Here is a 17,311-nt window from a genome sequence, read left to right as displayed (position 1 = left end):
CTCTGTTGGGTATTTTTTAACATGGTATCAGAGCCCAAGTAGGAGGCTCACATGTGTGGGAGCCTGAAGGCAGGGACCTTACTGAAGAACAACCCTGATTCAGAAGCTCTTGGGAATCGACTTTCACGACTAGCGGATTGTGCCCTTGCGAGAAGGAGGGTGACTCAGGTTCAGTCAGGTGCATTCAAAGTTTGCAGTCCAAGTAATCTAGAGATGTACTTCTGTTGTAGACCTTGCCAAAGGAAGGACGGGTTGAAACAAACCCTCAGAGCATGGTGCTTGGAAGACTCCAGGTTGTTCACTCATTATGAGGGGGACAACTGGAAGATCATGACAGTTGGATTGCTCGAGTTCGAAGGCGGGAACATGACTGAAGGAGGTGGTGCCAGGAGGTGCTACCAAAGATGGACCTGGGTACCAGGATGGTGTGCGGAAGCAGAACCGGACCTGGTGGAGCAGGAGCCACTAGATGAAAAGCTAGGAAAAGATTTCGACACCAAAAGGTTCCAAAGGACTACAACCAGGGAGTTATTGGAGCATCTTCATCGACGTGTTGGCATTGGGCCGAGATGTGTCAGTGAGAGGGGGTGTTGGAAAGGTTACCTCCCCATCTGTAAGCCCCCAAATGAGGAGAGCGTGGGGGAGGGAGACCTAGGGCAGGATGTGCCCAAGAGGAAAAAAAGAGAGGGGGCTGCCACATGGGCAGCACCTCACATCAAAGAACATGGAAAGTACCTAGAGCTAGGATGGATCTGCATGGTGCTGACATCAGCAGTGTACAAGATTGTACGACACTAGAGAAGAGCCAAGCAGAGGTTAGAACCAGTAGGACAAAAAGGTGCTGACATGGCAGGTCAGGAGCGCAGGTGTACGGGGCTATATGGGGCCTGGTGGAGCAGCAAATGGGGTTGCCAGTGGGCAGTGGCATGCCTTATATAGGCTAGGCCCTTGCCTAGATTGGAGGGCCAAAAGCCCTAGAAGTGTGGGCCAAAGGGCCCTAGTTTTGTGAGCCCTTAAAGGGCTGGTTGGGCTAAGCCAACCAGGTCGATTGAGCCAACCAACCTGGTCTGCCCAGTCGGCCCAAATTGGGACAAACTGGTCAGGTGTTTTGACAGGCCCCTAGGCCTATAAAAGGAGAGGCTTGATGCCTCACAATTCATCCAACAGTTTAGCAAAAGCAGGAGCAGACAAGAACAGCCAGGAGCCACTCCCTTGGGCCTCACACTGGGGGTGGAGAGTTGAAGGAGTGCTGCAAACTGAGCTCCCTAAGGGCTAGGACCTTGGCTGTCTTCTAGGGCAGCAAGGTGTTGTGATCATCATACCTTCTGGAGCAGCCATTCACAAGCAGGTTGGAGCAGTGGAACAGGGACCTGTGTGCTGCAGACAAATCTTGGCAGGGGCTGCCCACCTAGGCTGATTCACAAGTAGTAAGGTGGAGAAGAACACACTAGACAGAAAGTTTGCAAAAGCTCGAGGTGGAGCACACGGGCTCGAGTCTAGAGATATCCAGCAGATAGGAGAAGGACCTTGTGGTTAGATCAGAGGACCACACCATTGGTGGGACTCTGGATCTATCTCTTTTGTATTGTGTCCATAGTTTTGGACAGAAATATATATTTTGGTGGTTTCTCTATCTGGCTGGTTCATTGTCTATTGATGAGTCTGCACACCTATTTTATGCACATAAGTATAAAAGTTTGTGATTCCACACCCACACCACAAACTGTGTGAGCTCTTGGGCATTACTATAAGTCTTCCACTGCATGTACACTCTGTTGGGTATTTTCTAACACAACGTACCTGAGCAACCGTACAGATTTGAATCTACATCGTCGTATAGCCATACAACGTACAGCATAGTACCTACATCTGTACATCGTATCTATATCCGTTTAGTTAGGTACCTACATCCGTACATTGCACATACTTGTTCCATACACTGTAGTCCGTACCTGCTCAGCACCACGTTGTACATGCAGTCCATATAGCTTGTACTTTATAGTATATTATAATCCATCGACTCTTTTGCAACCTACACTCTCTCTTTTCAAACGATCCTATACTGGTATTAGAGCTAGGCTTGACTCATCTTCCTGCCCCTGCACTCCCTGCTGTACCTATCCGTACTGGGTTTTGTACATGTGTCGTACACATTTGTACCTGCCATCGTACTTACATAGTACAACTTCCATATCTGCACCACCGTACATTGGACTCCATACACAGTACTTATTACGTACCTATGTCGTACTTGTCCATCTCGTACCAGAGCCACCGTACCTATGCTACCATACAGATCAGTACTTGCATCGCCGTACTGTCCATACTGACCGTTGTACCTACTCCGTACAGTTCCATACTTCAATCACTGTACAGATTCGAATCTGCATTTCGTATAGCTATACAACGTACCTGAGCAGTCGTATAGATTTGAATCTACATCGTCTAGTTGTACACTGTACATCCATACAACGTACAGCATAGTACCTGCATTAGTACAGCGTATATGTATCCATACAGTCAGGTACATGCATCCGTACATTGCACGTACTTGTTCCATACACCGCAGTCCGTACCTGCTCAGCACGTTGTACCTACAGTCCGTACAGCTTGTACTTTACAGTACATTATCAAAATTTGGGGCTTTTGAGGATTTTTGTTATCCTTATCTTCCTTCTACTATTTGAAATCATTTCAAGACATTTCAACAGATTGCATACCTTGGGATAGGTGCACTTTTGCAGTCATTTTGTGGATAGCAAGTCCTAATTCTGCAGTTGCAAGCCTTGAGGCTATATTTTTTTTGGGATAAGTATGCAATTTCTCTTTTGATTGCAATACATTGGGACAGATTGGAGAACATTGAGTCACATCTATAGGACATTGAGTCAGATTTTCAGACATTGAGTCTTTTCTGCAAGACATTGAGTCAGATTCGCATACATTGGGTCACATTTGCAAAATTTCAGCAAAATTTGGGGCTTTTCTGCATTTGCCCTCTTTTTGGCATATTTGCCCTCATTAAATTTGGGGCTTTTGCCAGATTTGATGTTTTTGCAATGAACATTGCCTGCCACAATCACATTTGGGTCAAATCTGCATTTGCCCTTTGATTTGGGTTGGAAATTTGTAGATATTTGCTGTCATTTTTTGGACAGCCAGCTTTTGCAGTGATAGCCTTGAGGCTTTTGGGTTTTCAGGTCTCTTTCAGGGTATCACATTTGCTATGGCTGGGAACAATCAAGATCTATTTGGCGTTCTTCGTGAAGATGATAAGTTGGATGGCACCAACTATCCGATGTGGTCTTATCTCATGAAACATATTCTTGTTGCAAAGCATTTGTGGAATATTGTTTCTGGGGTTGATCTAAGGCCAACCAATGCTACAGTGGTTGCCTCTACTGTTGGTTCCTCTGCAGGGGGTACTACTCCTGATGCCTCATCTTCTAGCACTCCTGCTACTACTCTTCCAACTCAGTTCCAAACAAGATGGGATGCAAGAGATGCAAATGCACATTCATGTATTGCTTTATCATGCAAGAGAATCATTATTCCATACATCCGGTCTTGCAGGACAGCAAAGGATGCTTGGGATAAATTGGCTTATCTCTATCAGATTCGCAATGAGGCACGTGTTGCATATTTGAGAAGGCAATTACAGGAAGTCAGCATGAATGAAGGTGACTCTATGGATGTATACAAAGGTCAAGGACCTCATGGAACAACTTGCCAACATTAATGAGGTGGTGCCAAATTCACAGCTTGTCAGTACTACATTGAATGGACTGCCAGATACATATCAAGGGTTTGCTACAACCCTTCAATTAGTGGCCATGGGTAATCCAGACCACTATTCTTTTGATCAGCTAGTTACTTTGCTTTTGCAGGAAGAGCAAAGTAGAGCTAATAGACAAGCCATTATTCCTGATCATGCATTTGCTTTACAGCAGACAGGAAGAGGCAAGGCTTCCAAGCCTATGGGTAAACCAAAATCTGCGCATATAGCAGCTGCAATTCCTCCCATGCATCTAAAAATACAGCAGATAAGTCAAAGAAGAAAAGATGCAACTATTGTTGCAAGCCTGGACATGACATTTCAGAATGCAGGAAGCGCATTGCTTCGGAGAAAAAGAAAGCAGGATTGATAGTTAATGCCTCTCATGCTATTGAATCCCATGAGCTAGAAGATGCTTCAGATGTACATGCTCTTCAGGATGATGGGGCATGGGCTGTCCATTGCTCATTTGATCCCTCCAAAGCTGATGCATTCTTTACTGCTAATGATGCTCAGTCTTGGTACTTTGATAGTGGTGCTTCCAAGCATGTCACATCTTGCAGATGGTTGTTTCATTCTTTAGCTGATGCACCTCGAGGGGGGACTGTCACATGTGCTAATAATGCTTCCTATGCTATAAAAGGAATTGGAGATGTGCAGCTCACATCCATTTCAAGCCATCCTATCACTTTGACAAATGTTCCTTTTGTGCCTGGAATTGAAGTCAATTTGATTATAATTTCAGCAATTGCCACTTCAGGTTTCAGAGTGATTTTTGATGGCTACAGATGCCTAGTTTATGATCTTCATGATGACAATGCCATAGTTCTCACTGGCACTTTGCAAAAGGGGCTTTATCACCTTGATCATCACTCAGCTGCACTTTCTATTGAAGCATTTGCTATTTCAGATTTACAGCTTGCTGAAACTCATCTTTGGCATGAGAGAATGGGCCATCTCAATTATAGAGCTCTTGCAAAGCTACATTCAGAGCAGATGGCAAATGATGTACCTCAAACTCACACAGTTTGCAAACATGTGTGTGAGGGTTGTCTTTTGGGTAAGATACATCGGTTTCCTTTTCAAAAGAATTGTCCAACACTCTCACAAAGGAAATTACAGCTAGTGCACAGTGATGTCTGTGGCCCAATGAGGACAAATGTCATTGGAGGGTACAAATATTTCATGACTCTCATTGATGATTTCACAAGATATTGCTAGGTATATCCTTTAAAAGCCAAATCTAAAGTTTTCTTATGCTTTCAGAGGTGGCTCAATATGGTTGAGAATGAATCAAGATGCAAGCTTATCACCCTCAACACAGATAGGGGGGGAGAGTATATGTCTAAGGAGTTTGATGCATTTCTGTCTTCACGGGGCATTATTCACTCATGCACTACTCCTTACACTCCTCAACAGAATCCTGTTTCTGAAAGGAAAAACAGGTCCACAATGGAGATGGCCAGATGCATGCTTAAGGCCAAGTCTTTGCCCAATAAATTTTGGCTTGATGCAGTGATGTGTGCCAACTATGTGCTAAATAGATCACCTACATAGGCATTGAAGACTGTTACACCTTATGAAGCATGGAAAGGCACGAAGCCTTCACTTTCACACATGAGAGTTTTTGGGTCTCTTGCATATGTTCATGTACCATCTCAGCTGAGACATAAGCTTGATGACAAGGCAATCAAATACATATTTATTGGTTACAGCCAAGAGAGCAGAGGGTATCGGTTATATCAACCACAAATACTGGGAAGATTATTGTTAGTAGAGATGTAATCTTTGCTGAACATTCAGCTTCTCCTCTTGTGGACTGCAAAGCTAAGCCAGATGTTGACATGTTTGATGCCTTTGAATCTTGGTTACCTCTACCATCCTCAGAAGAGGAATTTGACGAGCAACATGAGCCTCCTGCAGGCCCTCCATCAAGCAATAATCAGCCACAACCCCATGCTGATTTGCAGGTTCTCTTCCAGCACAAAATGATCCCACTATTCATGATGCAGTCATTGAAGAAAGAGCTGTCAATAGACAGCAAAGGCAAGTTCCCAGATGGCTTCTTGATACATTGAGGGACAGCAAGCAAGATCAGCCTTTTGCTGCCCGGACAAGATCAGGGAATAGACAGATGCATGGTCACTTTCTTGAATTTGCACTCCTTGCTACAACTTGCAATGAAGAGCCCTTGTGCCATAAAGATGCTTTTGACAGTAAAGAGTGGATGGATGCAATGAGAGCAGAGTTACAATCCATTGCCGAAAATGACACATGGGAATTAGTAGATCTCCCTCCCAGCAACCATGCCATTGGTACCCGGTGGGTCTACAAATTAAAAAGGAAATCTGATGGCAGCATAGATCGATACAAAGACTGTCTTGTTGCAAAAGTGTATGCCCAACAACAAGGCATTGACTTTGAGGAGACATTTGCTCCCACATCCAGGATTACTACCATTAGATGTGTCATTGCCATTGCAGCCCATCATCATTGGAAAGTGCACCAACTTGACATCATGATTGCTTTTCTTCATGGGGATCTGCAGGAAGAAGTATATGTCACACAACCTCCTGGCTTTGAGGTTGTTAATTCTGAAAATAAGGTATGCTGTCTTAGAAAAGCCCTTTATGGTTTGAAGCAAGCACCCAGGGCACGGTATGCCAAAATTCATGCACACTTACTATCCCTTGGTTTTCAGAATAGCCACATAGAACCCACTCTTTATGTCCGTGGGAGTGGATCTGATTTTTTAGTGCTGATTTTATATGTGGATGATATGCTCATCACGGGCCCAGATACTCAAAAAATTGCAACTTTCAAGGCTGATTTGCAGCAGGTTTTTGAAATGTCAGACATTGGACAGCTCTTTGATCGTTTTCAGTTTGAGGATTGCAAGCCGATCTCTACTCCTGTGGACCCTGGCTTCAAATTCTCAACTCATGATGGGAGTCCACCATGTGATATCACTCTTTATCAGCAGGCTGTTGGATGCCTTATTTATTTGTCACACCAGACCTGACTTACAGTATGCAGTATCTCAGCTCAGCAGATTCATGCACCTGCCCAGTCACTATGTGTGTAAGCATGCATGGTAACACCCATCTGGTTCTTGAGAACCTATAGATCCAGATCCTATCAAAGTTCAACTCAACCCGTGAAGGCTGATTTATTCTATTAAAGTCGGGAAAACATTACTCAAACTTGTTTTGGAAAAAATGTTGCAAGAGAATAGCTACAGTAAAAGTCATACCGTATCATCATACGATGAATCTTAATCATTTGAAGTATCGATCGCAGAGTAAAAACCCCAATCAACGATGTGGGAAGAAAAACAAGAGTTGCTAAGACAAGAATCCATACCAAGACCAGTAAGCTACGATAGTGAAGATGGTCAGAATTGCTTGCTCTTGGTTGTTTGAGTTGGGCTTACAGCCTAAGACAAAACAAACAACTCATCAATCTCCTAGGGAGACACCCTATTTGGCTGCTCATTGATTGTGATATCATCCCAGTTCATTTCAAGGAATGTTCGGCTAGCATCTCTCCAACGATGGTGCCATGGTAGCTACAATAATATCTCTTTACTTGGCTAGCACTAGAGAGTTTTATAAAACTCTAAAATCCTACCAAACCATTCTAGGGAGATTGAAGCACTAGAGAGTTTTATAAAACTCTAAGTTCCTACGAAACCATGTGGCACATTCTAAGCCGTTTGATCAACTCGCCTATTATTAGCTACTTACAATATACTTAGCAGCTCACCAAGCATTCTATTTCTCAAACTTGTCATTATACACTCATCATGAATACTGTCATTTTCCTGAAGTATATGCAGGCACCAAGGTAGGGCAAAGGGGATTATGGGTGCAGGTAGATAGCCCAGGCACAGGTATGAGAGGTTGAAATTCGATAAGCTTCGATGCTATGGGAATCAGGGGCACATGGTTGCTTGAAGGTGTCAGAGCTTATCAGAGTTGCAGGCACATGCTCAGGCTAAACTCTAAGATGTGTTTCTATTGGTTATCTAGCTCTTGCCGGACCTTGCCTACCTGTGTAGTCCGATTGTGCCTGTTAGGCAGCATCGGATTGCCTTCCGTCATGCTTCCAACTGCATTAGCTGCCTAAACCTTGCAAAAGAGGTACAGGTGTCCAAGGTAAGAGAGAGCAGATTCTTGGCGGTGGAAGGGAGCATAGTATGAAAGGAGAATGTTTTCTCACTTCAATTTCCCTCCCAAACCTTGCTCTTTGGGCTCCCAACATCCCCGAGGTTGATCTCGCCCTAAGAAGCCCTCCTCCCCACAACTCTTACAACCAAATAGCTCAAGTAATAAATCAAGCCACCATGAGGTCCTACATTTTGTAGCTCAAAGCCTTATGGTTATATGGAAAGGCATGCAAGAAAAGAAAGAGGAAGAAATCAAAAGGTTGAGGTAATATTTTATGTCCCTTATACACTAGAAATTTATAAATGCATTCTAACATTAGATTTAACCCTTATACACTAGAAATGTATAAATGCATTCTAACATTAGATTTAACCCTAAAACTTTTGGATTCTACAACATATTGTTGTGGACTATCTATTTTATGTATAGATATAACCATAAACCTTTTGGCACCTCATAAACCTTTCGGCACCTCATAATCTCTAGCCCTACTTTGTCCATTTGTTTACAACTTCATGAAGCTCCAAATGCCTTTGACATGGGGGTGAGCTGCAACCATGTCACACATGGTGCAACATGTCATAACATTCATGTGCATAGCGATGTGGACCTTTAGTGGAACTAGATGCTATCTTTTACCTCTTGCATAGAATTTGGGTCTGATGATTTATAAACCATTTTGTGATCTCTTGTAGGATGCCTTTACAGTCTAATTTTTTCAAGCTTGAGGTTCACTTACCAACGTTTCATTTACATGTCAAGCTTTGTGGATACATCCATGACCTCTCAAACAATGAATTGAAAAAGCTACTAGTGTGTGGGTGTTTTCTACTTTTGAATAAGATCATGATAGAAACTACCCGCAAATACTTTTGACTATTGTAGCAAGTGTGCATTCTAAAGTTTAAGGTTCAGAATCCTAAGGGAGGTACATGTGTAATTTGGAAACCTTCAACGATTAGAAATTTTTAGAAATGCAAGTTGACATAGGAAATCCTAAATTTCAAACAGTATTTTAAATTTTAAGTTGAATGAGTCCATGGAGTCTAAGGATGTCCTCAAAACATAAAAAAAAAGTCCAATGATTTTCATCCATATTATAGATCAATGTATGCAAGAAAGCATAGCATCTGGGTGATGCAAAGGCCATAGATAGCAAGGGAGAGAGAAAATCATTCAAGAATTCAAGAAAATGCAAGAAGAGTGCCTGCTCATTGCAAAAGCAAAATGCCAACAATAGTATTCCAAGATGTCCCATGACATAAACCACTCTACCCAAATGTCCACTTTGCATGTTGGGAGCTTCTAGAACTATTTTAATATAAAACACCCTTTTATATGTTAACTTTTGGGTCTTAATTTACTTCCTTATGTATATATAAATTTGTAAGTAATGGAATTAATAAAAACCCATATGTTGAACTCACGTGATAGGGTTACATATGGTGAGTGACCCCCCCGAGAGTGATTCTCCGCTTCATCGATGCTTCCTTAAAGTGGAGACACACATGCTAGAGCCGCTCATGGTGCATGATGTTCTATGATCATCAATCAAATATGCTACAAATTATTTCCATACACTAATTATGTGGTGATTTGTGTGTTCCATTTATGAAACTTCATCCTACATCTATCATCATCCTATGGTTTATACTTATAACATTCAAACTCTGCTACTACCAATGACATAGAACATTCAAACTCTACTACTACCAATGACATCATGGGGTTTATACTTAGAACATTCAAACTCTACTACTACAAATGAATAGACCTTTATTGCTTCATTATACTCTCTATTTGGCATATCTAGATTTACTATCATTCCATTTCATGTAATTATGGTTCAATTTTCTCCATGACCACCTGTGAACGCCATGGGCAAATGTATATTGATTTTCTATCAAGTATCATTTCCCCCCCTTTTGTAATCATATTGGATATCAACCATAGTGTGGAATTGGTATAAGGAAAATTTTGGGTTGAATATCTACTAAGAGCCATTGTCAATTGTTAGGTCTTGTCATTTTCATACTAGCCATGATGTTTCTTCTCACTTCATAACCCAAAATCCTAGACGTAGCCCACTAAGTAGTTGTTCTTATAAAAAATTAAATGAGACAAAACATCAAGGCATAGCCTACGACAAGCTACAATTTTGATATGCATTAACACATATATGTTAACTTGCTACACTTATGGAACTATAGGAATTTTGTTTTTAGTTCTTTACACACACACACACACACACACACACCCATTTACACACACACACACACACCCCCCCACCTACCCACCCACCCACACCCACACACACACACACATTAATGTTGCTTAAATAATTTAGCTCACACACTCTCTCTCTTTCTCTTTCTCTCTCTCTCTCTCACACACACACACACACACACACACACACAAACACACATACTCACACACAAACACTCCCAATTTTTTATTTTTTGCTTGTTTATTTATAAAATTAATGGGACACACATAATTTTAACGTGACCCCCCTTCTTCATATCTTGCCTTTAATGTTAAAAAAAAAAATATTTTCCACCCCAAATTATGTATAACAAAAGCCCCCTTACACACACCATCCCCTTGCAATTGCTATATTTCCTCTCTTGTAAAGAGAGACACTTTTTCTATGGAATTTTATTAACACTTTATATATAAGTATCACAAATCCCCAACTATCGCTAGTCTCTTTTACTATCACAAATCCCCAACTCTCTCTAGTCTCTTTTACTACAGTCGGCCATCCGCCTCCACGTACCTCGCGTAGTTGTCTTTATGCATTCTGAGGATATTACGAAAGGGTATTCATGATTCCTACTCTTGTACAAGACTTGCCAAGTTATTGAATTTTTTGAAATTTAGGTGACCGTATGTTCGTTAGAACGCGACTCGAAACAGGGATGAAAGAGATTGTCACAATACAAATTGGCAGCTACGCTAACTTTGTTTGAGGATATTACGAAAGGGTATTCATGATTCCTACTCTTATACAAGACTTACCAAGTTATTGAATTTTTTCAAATTCAGGTGACCGTATGTTCGTTAGAACGCGACTTTAAACAGGGATGAAAGAGATTGTCACAATACAAATTGGCAGCTACGCTAACTTTGTGGGCTCACACTTTTGGAACTTTCAAGTAAGTTTTCTTCCTTTAATTAATAAAGTTAGGCTTTATCTTGCCCCTTTCAAGCGGATGGGAATCTATGAAACTTTTTGATAATACAGAAGCAGGTTTGTATTTCTGTAGGATGAATTGCTGGGCTTAGAGGCTGAACCTGCTGAAGACCGTGTTTTTTTGAATTCTGGTATAAATTTCGACGTGCTTTACAGAGTTGGTGAAACGCGGCAGGTATGCATACTTCCACCCAGTTAAGTGACTTGAGCGGGTGTTTTCCAAATAACTTGAGTATGAACAGTTTCCAAAGAGCTTAGTTATTTTTTAAGGAGCATATAGCTGGCCTCCTCCTTGGTTGGGTTGCATAGACCCTGTACTTCAGGGAGCCATTTTCAAAATGACGTACTTATTGGAATGTTCTATTTTTCAAACATGAGGTTAACATCTAGAAAGCTATCAGATTTGTTATACATGAACAGCTAAAATACGTGAGGAGACGGTACATATCATGGGCATCCTCAGCCCATGGCTTGCTGCTTAAGTGGCAGAAGGAGCCTTGGGCAGTAAGTTAGCTTTCACACATAGACAGCTCAGTGTGAGTTCACGAACATGCCCTCTAGTTTCGCAATTGCATTGGCCAGATTTAACTGTGGGTTTTCTAGAATCTCGTCGACAAACACGCCTTTTTGTTTCTTGATGACATTTAGCTGTATATCAACACCAAATAGTCTGTTTCTTATTGGAGGAGGCACATTATCTCAGGTATATTATCAGTGCCTTTGGTGTCTATTTAGACGATGCAAAGATGAAGGAAATTTTGATTGGGAGGTGCCCACAAATGTCCCCGAGGTATGCATGTTTGTGGTATTTTTCCAAGCCTATCAAAAGCATATCAAAGACTTGGCAAAAAGTGCAAATCGCAAGAAGCTGTAACCATAGCCCCATGCTTGGCTTTGGCTCAGTGGGATTAGCCTTTCAATGTGAGGACCAACACCAGTGACTATGCCGTTGGAGTAGTTCTACAGTAGCACGGTCACCCCATAGCTTTCAAAGGACACAAGTTGGTACTAGCTGAAACTAAGTACTCTGGATATGAAAAAATAACTGCTTGTTGTTCTTCCTGCTCTTAAGACATGGAAGCATTTCTTGTTTGGGCAAGAGTTCATAGTCAAAACTGATCATTAAGCTTTTTTGGCTTCAAAACATGCCAGCCGCTCAATGGTCAGGTAGACAAATTTGATTGAGCTAGAGTTCAAGCAGTTTGGAGGATGATTGAGTATGTCCCAAAATCCGAGAACATGGTTGTAGATTCTCTTAGGGATTTTGATCGTTGAGGAGTCCATGCTTCCCAAGATGATAAACTAGTACCATGATTCTTCTGAGTTCAAGAAGATTGGTATAAAGTGGTGTTGGATGACCAGCCCAACGACTTGCCATATAGTGGGTGGTTATCCCACTAATGCAGACTTTGTGTGCTCTCTCAATTCCGGCCAGCTTTATTGCATGCAGCTCATGACTTCATGGTTGGTGGGCATTGTGGTGTTTTCAAAAGTGATCATTAGGCATTGTGGTGGTTGGATAGACAAGTTTGATTGAGCTAGATGTTCAAGATGTTCAAGCCAGTAGGAGGAAGATTGAGAACGTCTCCAAGAGAATGATTGGCCAGCTTTATTGCATGCAGCTCATGACTTGACGATTGGTGGGCTCGAGGTATTTAAAAAAATGATAATTAGGCATTGTGGTGGCTTCAAAACATGTCAGCCACACAAGTTGGTACTAGCTGAAACTAAGTACGTGGACGGACAAGTTTGATTGAGCTAGATGTTCAAGCAATTCGGAGAATTATGGAGTTTGTCCTGCAACCATGATGCTCTTAGCAAAAAGGGCATGGTGACTATGATTTTGATTGTTCAGGAGTCCATGCTTCTCAAGATGAAGAACCAATACTATGACTTTCGAGTTTCGAGAAGTATTGGTACAAAGTGGTGTTAGATGACCACCCCAACGACCTGCCATTTAGATGGGGGATAAGAGGCTGACTTTCTCAGTTCTTGCCAGCTTTATTGCATGCAGCTCAGACTTGACGATTGGTGGACATTGACATATTTAGATCACATTGGAAGTAGGAGTTTTTGCCACATCTTTGGAGCATGCATCAGTTCGTATTTAGGGTCAGTTTGCCAAAAGGTCAAGGTTTCTCATGGGAAGTTGCTTGGTTTACTCCAGCCCCTTGAGATTTGGGATCAACCCTTTGAGAAAATCAGCATGGACTTTGTCACAAAGTTTCCAGCAGCCATTGGGACTAGGAACTATTAGAAAAACCTAGACCCTTGGCTAGTTTCCCCATGCAGCAGGAATAGTAAATGAAAAAGGTGTGTGCAACGGAGGAGGACAATGGAATGCTGTAATTTAAAACTTCAACTTTATGTGTCCACAAGATAGAACTCACAAGCACCAAACTCAGAAGATTACACAATAGTAGAACAAGGATCTGCTGTGAAATGAACTAGTTGTTGAGGCTAAACCCATACTGGGTCGAGTGTGATTAAAAGGGTTTTGACCAGGCTTGGATGCAAGGAAAGGGCAGGATTGTTAAAGTATGGCATCTCATAGTGAGAGAGGGCCTCTATGTGGGTGTGCCCACCCGAGAAAGGATAGGATTAGGTAAGCCTGATAGGCTAGGTTAGGCAGGGGCCAATGGCCCTGGGTAATGGTTGGGTAGGGGCCCAGTTTGGGCTCCCCACCTGGTTGGGTTACCCCATCTGACTGGTCTGGTTAACCCGACCCAACCTGACCCTGCTTGGGTCGGGTCAAGGTGGGTTTATCTGGCCAAAACCACCAGGTTGGTGGGGCTATAAAAGCCCCCCTCCATTCTTCATTCCATGTCTCACACTTGAGCAGTTCTTGGAGCATTATCTTCCTCACTTTGACCAGTCCCTTGGTTGTGGATTGTTCCCTGGATCTGGATATACAGTTGCTATTGCCTATCTACCGTCTGTGTGTGTGTGTGTGTGTGAGGGCCGACAACCTGGCCGGTTTATCTGGCCAAAAATCACTGGGGCTATAAAAGCCCCCCTCCATTCTTCATTCCATGTCTCACACTTGGGCAGTTCTTGGAGCATTATCTTCCTCACTTTGACCAGCCCCTTGGTTGTGGATTGCCTATCTACCATCTGTGTGTGTGTGTCTCTCTCTTTCTCTCTCTCTCTCAACAAGCATATGGACTTGAGATCCTCAGGATCAAAGTGTGGAACATAGGAGGATTTTTTATGATTGAAGGGTGTTAAGCCTTTCATAATGTCCTTATTGAATAGGAATCATTTAGTCTCTGGATAAGGACATCGCATTGGACGATGAAATAGTTTATGTAGACATACTCTAGAAATTCAAGGATTCTTAAAACCATCAATATGGAATGCAAAAACACACATAAGAGTATGAGGGTTTGGAGGGATAGCATGCTACAATAGGATGACATGGGAGAGGACAGCAAAAATGATAAAAGTAGACCCACACAAACAGTCTATGTGGTTAAAATCATGACAAAGTAGGGCAACATCAAGCTGGTAGCATGGTGTTTTGCACGATCACAATCACCCATATACAAAAACAACAGCAACATATCTTGAGAAGACCCCCTCATGCATCTAGGGGTGGACATAGCCAAGTTCTCAAAAGAGAATACAATTATACTTGCAGGATATTTTAATGCATGGATAGGATTAATGCAAGGCATTGTAACAACGGAGGGAAGAGATCCCATATGAATGGATGAAGTGGAAGAGGACAACGAAGAAAGAAGGGGTTGGAAAAGGACATTATAGGATGCGGGGGGAATCACTCACATGGGAAAGCAACTCCTCACATTGTGTGGATGTTTTGGGCTGCAAATATGCAATGGCACATCGAGTTTTCAAAACACGGGAGGATTCACATGCAAGACAGCTCAAGGGTCAAGTGTGGTTGATTATGTGATCACAAATTCAAATGCAAACACATGATTGACTATATCAAGATTGAGGAGTCGTCTCTTAATCTGATCTTAGGGCCATGTTTATGGGCATAAAGGGGACAAGTAATGCTGTGAAGAAACAGAAAGTTATTGCACATCCCAGATTAAGAATGGACTTAAAAAACGTTCATATCTATGAAACGGAGATAGAGGCGGCAATGGCAAAAGGGAACATATCTTCTACATGTCACGAAATGAGCAATTACATAATAGATATGCTGCTGTCAACGGCCCAAAAATGCTTCACTAAAGGCAGGGGGAGAAGCAAGGGAATGCATGTACTCACTGGTATTACCAGGATTGTAAAGACGCAAAGAGAGAATGGAAGAATGCAGTGACAACTGAAAAGGAGGACAACGCTCGAATATATAAGCAAGTGAGCAAAAAAAGATTATTTATCAAGAGTAAGCAGTGTGAAAGCTTCGATGAGCTGAAACCAAATCCCAAAAAGTTTTTTCAGACGTTGCATGGCAACCAACAGAAAGGCAAATTGGGAAGACAGGATACAGTGTGTCAAAAGCCTATATGAAAGAGATGGGGAATAAAAGATAAAATCACAGATTTACTATCAAAGCAACAAATGGAATCATAATAGAGGAAGACACATGAAAAGGCTTGAAAAAGCTTGCTTATGGGAAGGGTCCATACACACAAGGGCTAGTAGGAGAAATATTGACATGGGTAGCAAAAAAGACAGAAAATGCTTACTAAGCTTATGAATATCGCACTAGAAGAAGGATTCCCATCAGATTGGCAACTCAGTAGAATTGTACCGATTCATAAGGGGGGAGATAGCAAGATAGCAAAGAATTATCGGACAATCATCGTGAGCAGCCTAATGGCAAAGCTTTATGGCACTATTCTTGAGCAAAAAATCAGCAGTTAAGTGGAGGAACAAGGAGTCAAGGCATCATCCCAAGTAGGGTTACGTCCCAAACACTCAACGGTTGATCATTTGGTTGCCATAAGGGCTACAACTGAAGGAGTCAAGCATAAGAAAGAGAGCTGTTTACTGTTGTTTTGTAGACTTCAAGAAAGCCTTTGATACAGCCCTACGCAGGAAGTTATGGGAAAGATTGGAAAAGTTTCAAGTCCCTCAACAACTGAGAGAGCCACGTACCGACTCTATGAGAAGGTTCTAGCAGAGCTAGCACAGCCGCTAGTAGATGGATCGTGCTCCACGGGAAAAGCTGTAAGAGACAGTGATATGGGAGTTAAGCAAGGTTGCCCCCTCTCAAACACCATTTGCTCTCTTTATTGATATTCTGGAGGGATAGATGAGAGTACACAGCAAGGAAGGTGTTCATATTGCAGGGTATGCTTTGCTAATGCTTATCACGCGAGGACGTAGTATTCTTCGCAAAGAACAAGGAGAAATTGCAAGGATATTTGGATGCATTGAGAGAATTCTGCAGACACTCAGGTATGCATGTCAAACTAGATAAGACAAAAGTAATGGTGATCATAAACACATGGATGTCACCTTTGAAGGGGAGCCTCTGGAAACAGTCAACACATATAAATATCTGGGGCTAGATTTTACAGACAACTACAAATGGAATGCATGTGTGGAAAAGAGGATTCTAGGGGGATTGAAAGCTTTCTATAGCTTCCAAAATAAATGCAGGAAGGCTCATTTGTGGAATTGGGAAATGAGAAACTTTCTCAACACCATTTGAGTTCGAACAGTAATCCTCTATGGATGTCCAGCTTGGGCACCCGGGCTCTCTAGGATGTATTGGGAAAGGATTGAAACTTTACACAAACATTTTCCTGATAGGGGAGTTAGGGGTGAAGGCACGGACACCCTATCCCATCCTATTGGCTGAAACATGTATGATACCTTTGGAAGGGGAAGCATTATGTCAATTCATGGCTTACCTCAACAAAGTTGAGAAGATGGATGCCAGTAGATGATACTACACAAGGCGATGGAAGCTACACAAATCATGGGATGGTACAAAGAGGGCATGAAGTGGATGGAATCATGGGGTATAACAGCTGCTGATATACCAGAAGATCGCATGTGAATTCAGAGAGAGAGTGACGCAGAGAATGCTACAGAAACTATGGCAAAACCCAGGGACAAAGATGCAGTTTTACAAACAAAGTTATGGGATGCAGAAAAACCTTGGGGAAGACATATCAATATACAGCTAATCTGCAAAATCAGAACTAGCTCACATGATCTCGAGGTGGAGAGGGATAGATGGGCAAG

The 17,311-nt window shown here is 42.1% G+C and overlaps 1 protein-coding gene across 3 annotated transcripts in view; it reads left to right on the top strand.

The window, feature by feature from the left end:
* Window positions 1-10,694: 10,694 nt before the first annotated feature.
* LOC147898549 (plasma membrane, autoregulation-binding site, misato segment II, myosin-like, tubulin/FtsZ protein) overlaps window positions 10,695-17,311 on the top strand; it is a 35,395-nt gene continuing 28,778 nt past the window's right edge. Inside the window, exons 1-3 of one of the 3 annotated variants that reach the window (XM_087378984.1) lie at window positions 10,695-10,766; window positions 10,993-11,102; window positions 11,214-11,315. In XM_087378984.1, coding sequence (XP_087235110.1) covers window positions 11,031-11,102; window positions 11,214-11,315 — 174 coding nt within the window. In that variant the 5' untranslated portion in view covers window positions 10,695-10,766; window positions 10,993-11,030. Of the gene's footprint in view, window positions 10,767-10,913; window positions 10,932-10,966; window positions 11,103-11,213; window positions 11,316-17,311 lie in introns of those variants that run through there. The other 2 variants (XM_087378985.1, XM_087378983.1) reach the window with 2 other exon arrangements.

This window comes from Dipteris shenzhenensis, chromosome 9 (genome assembly GCF_047967505.1).
Source record: "Dipteris shenzhenensis isolate YYH24624 ecotype China chromosome 9, Dip_SZ_1.0, whole genome shotgun sequence".
NCBI classification, from domain to species: Eukaryota; Viridiplantae; Streptophyta; class Polypodiopsida; order Gleicheniales; family Dipteridaceae; genus Dipteris; species Dipteris shenzhenensis.
This window is presented reverse-complemented; position numbering and strand designations above follow the sequence as displayed.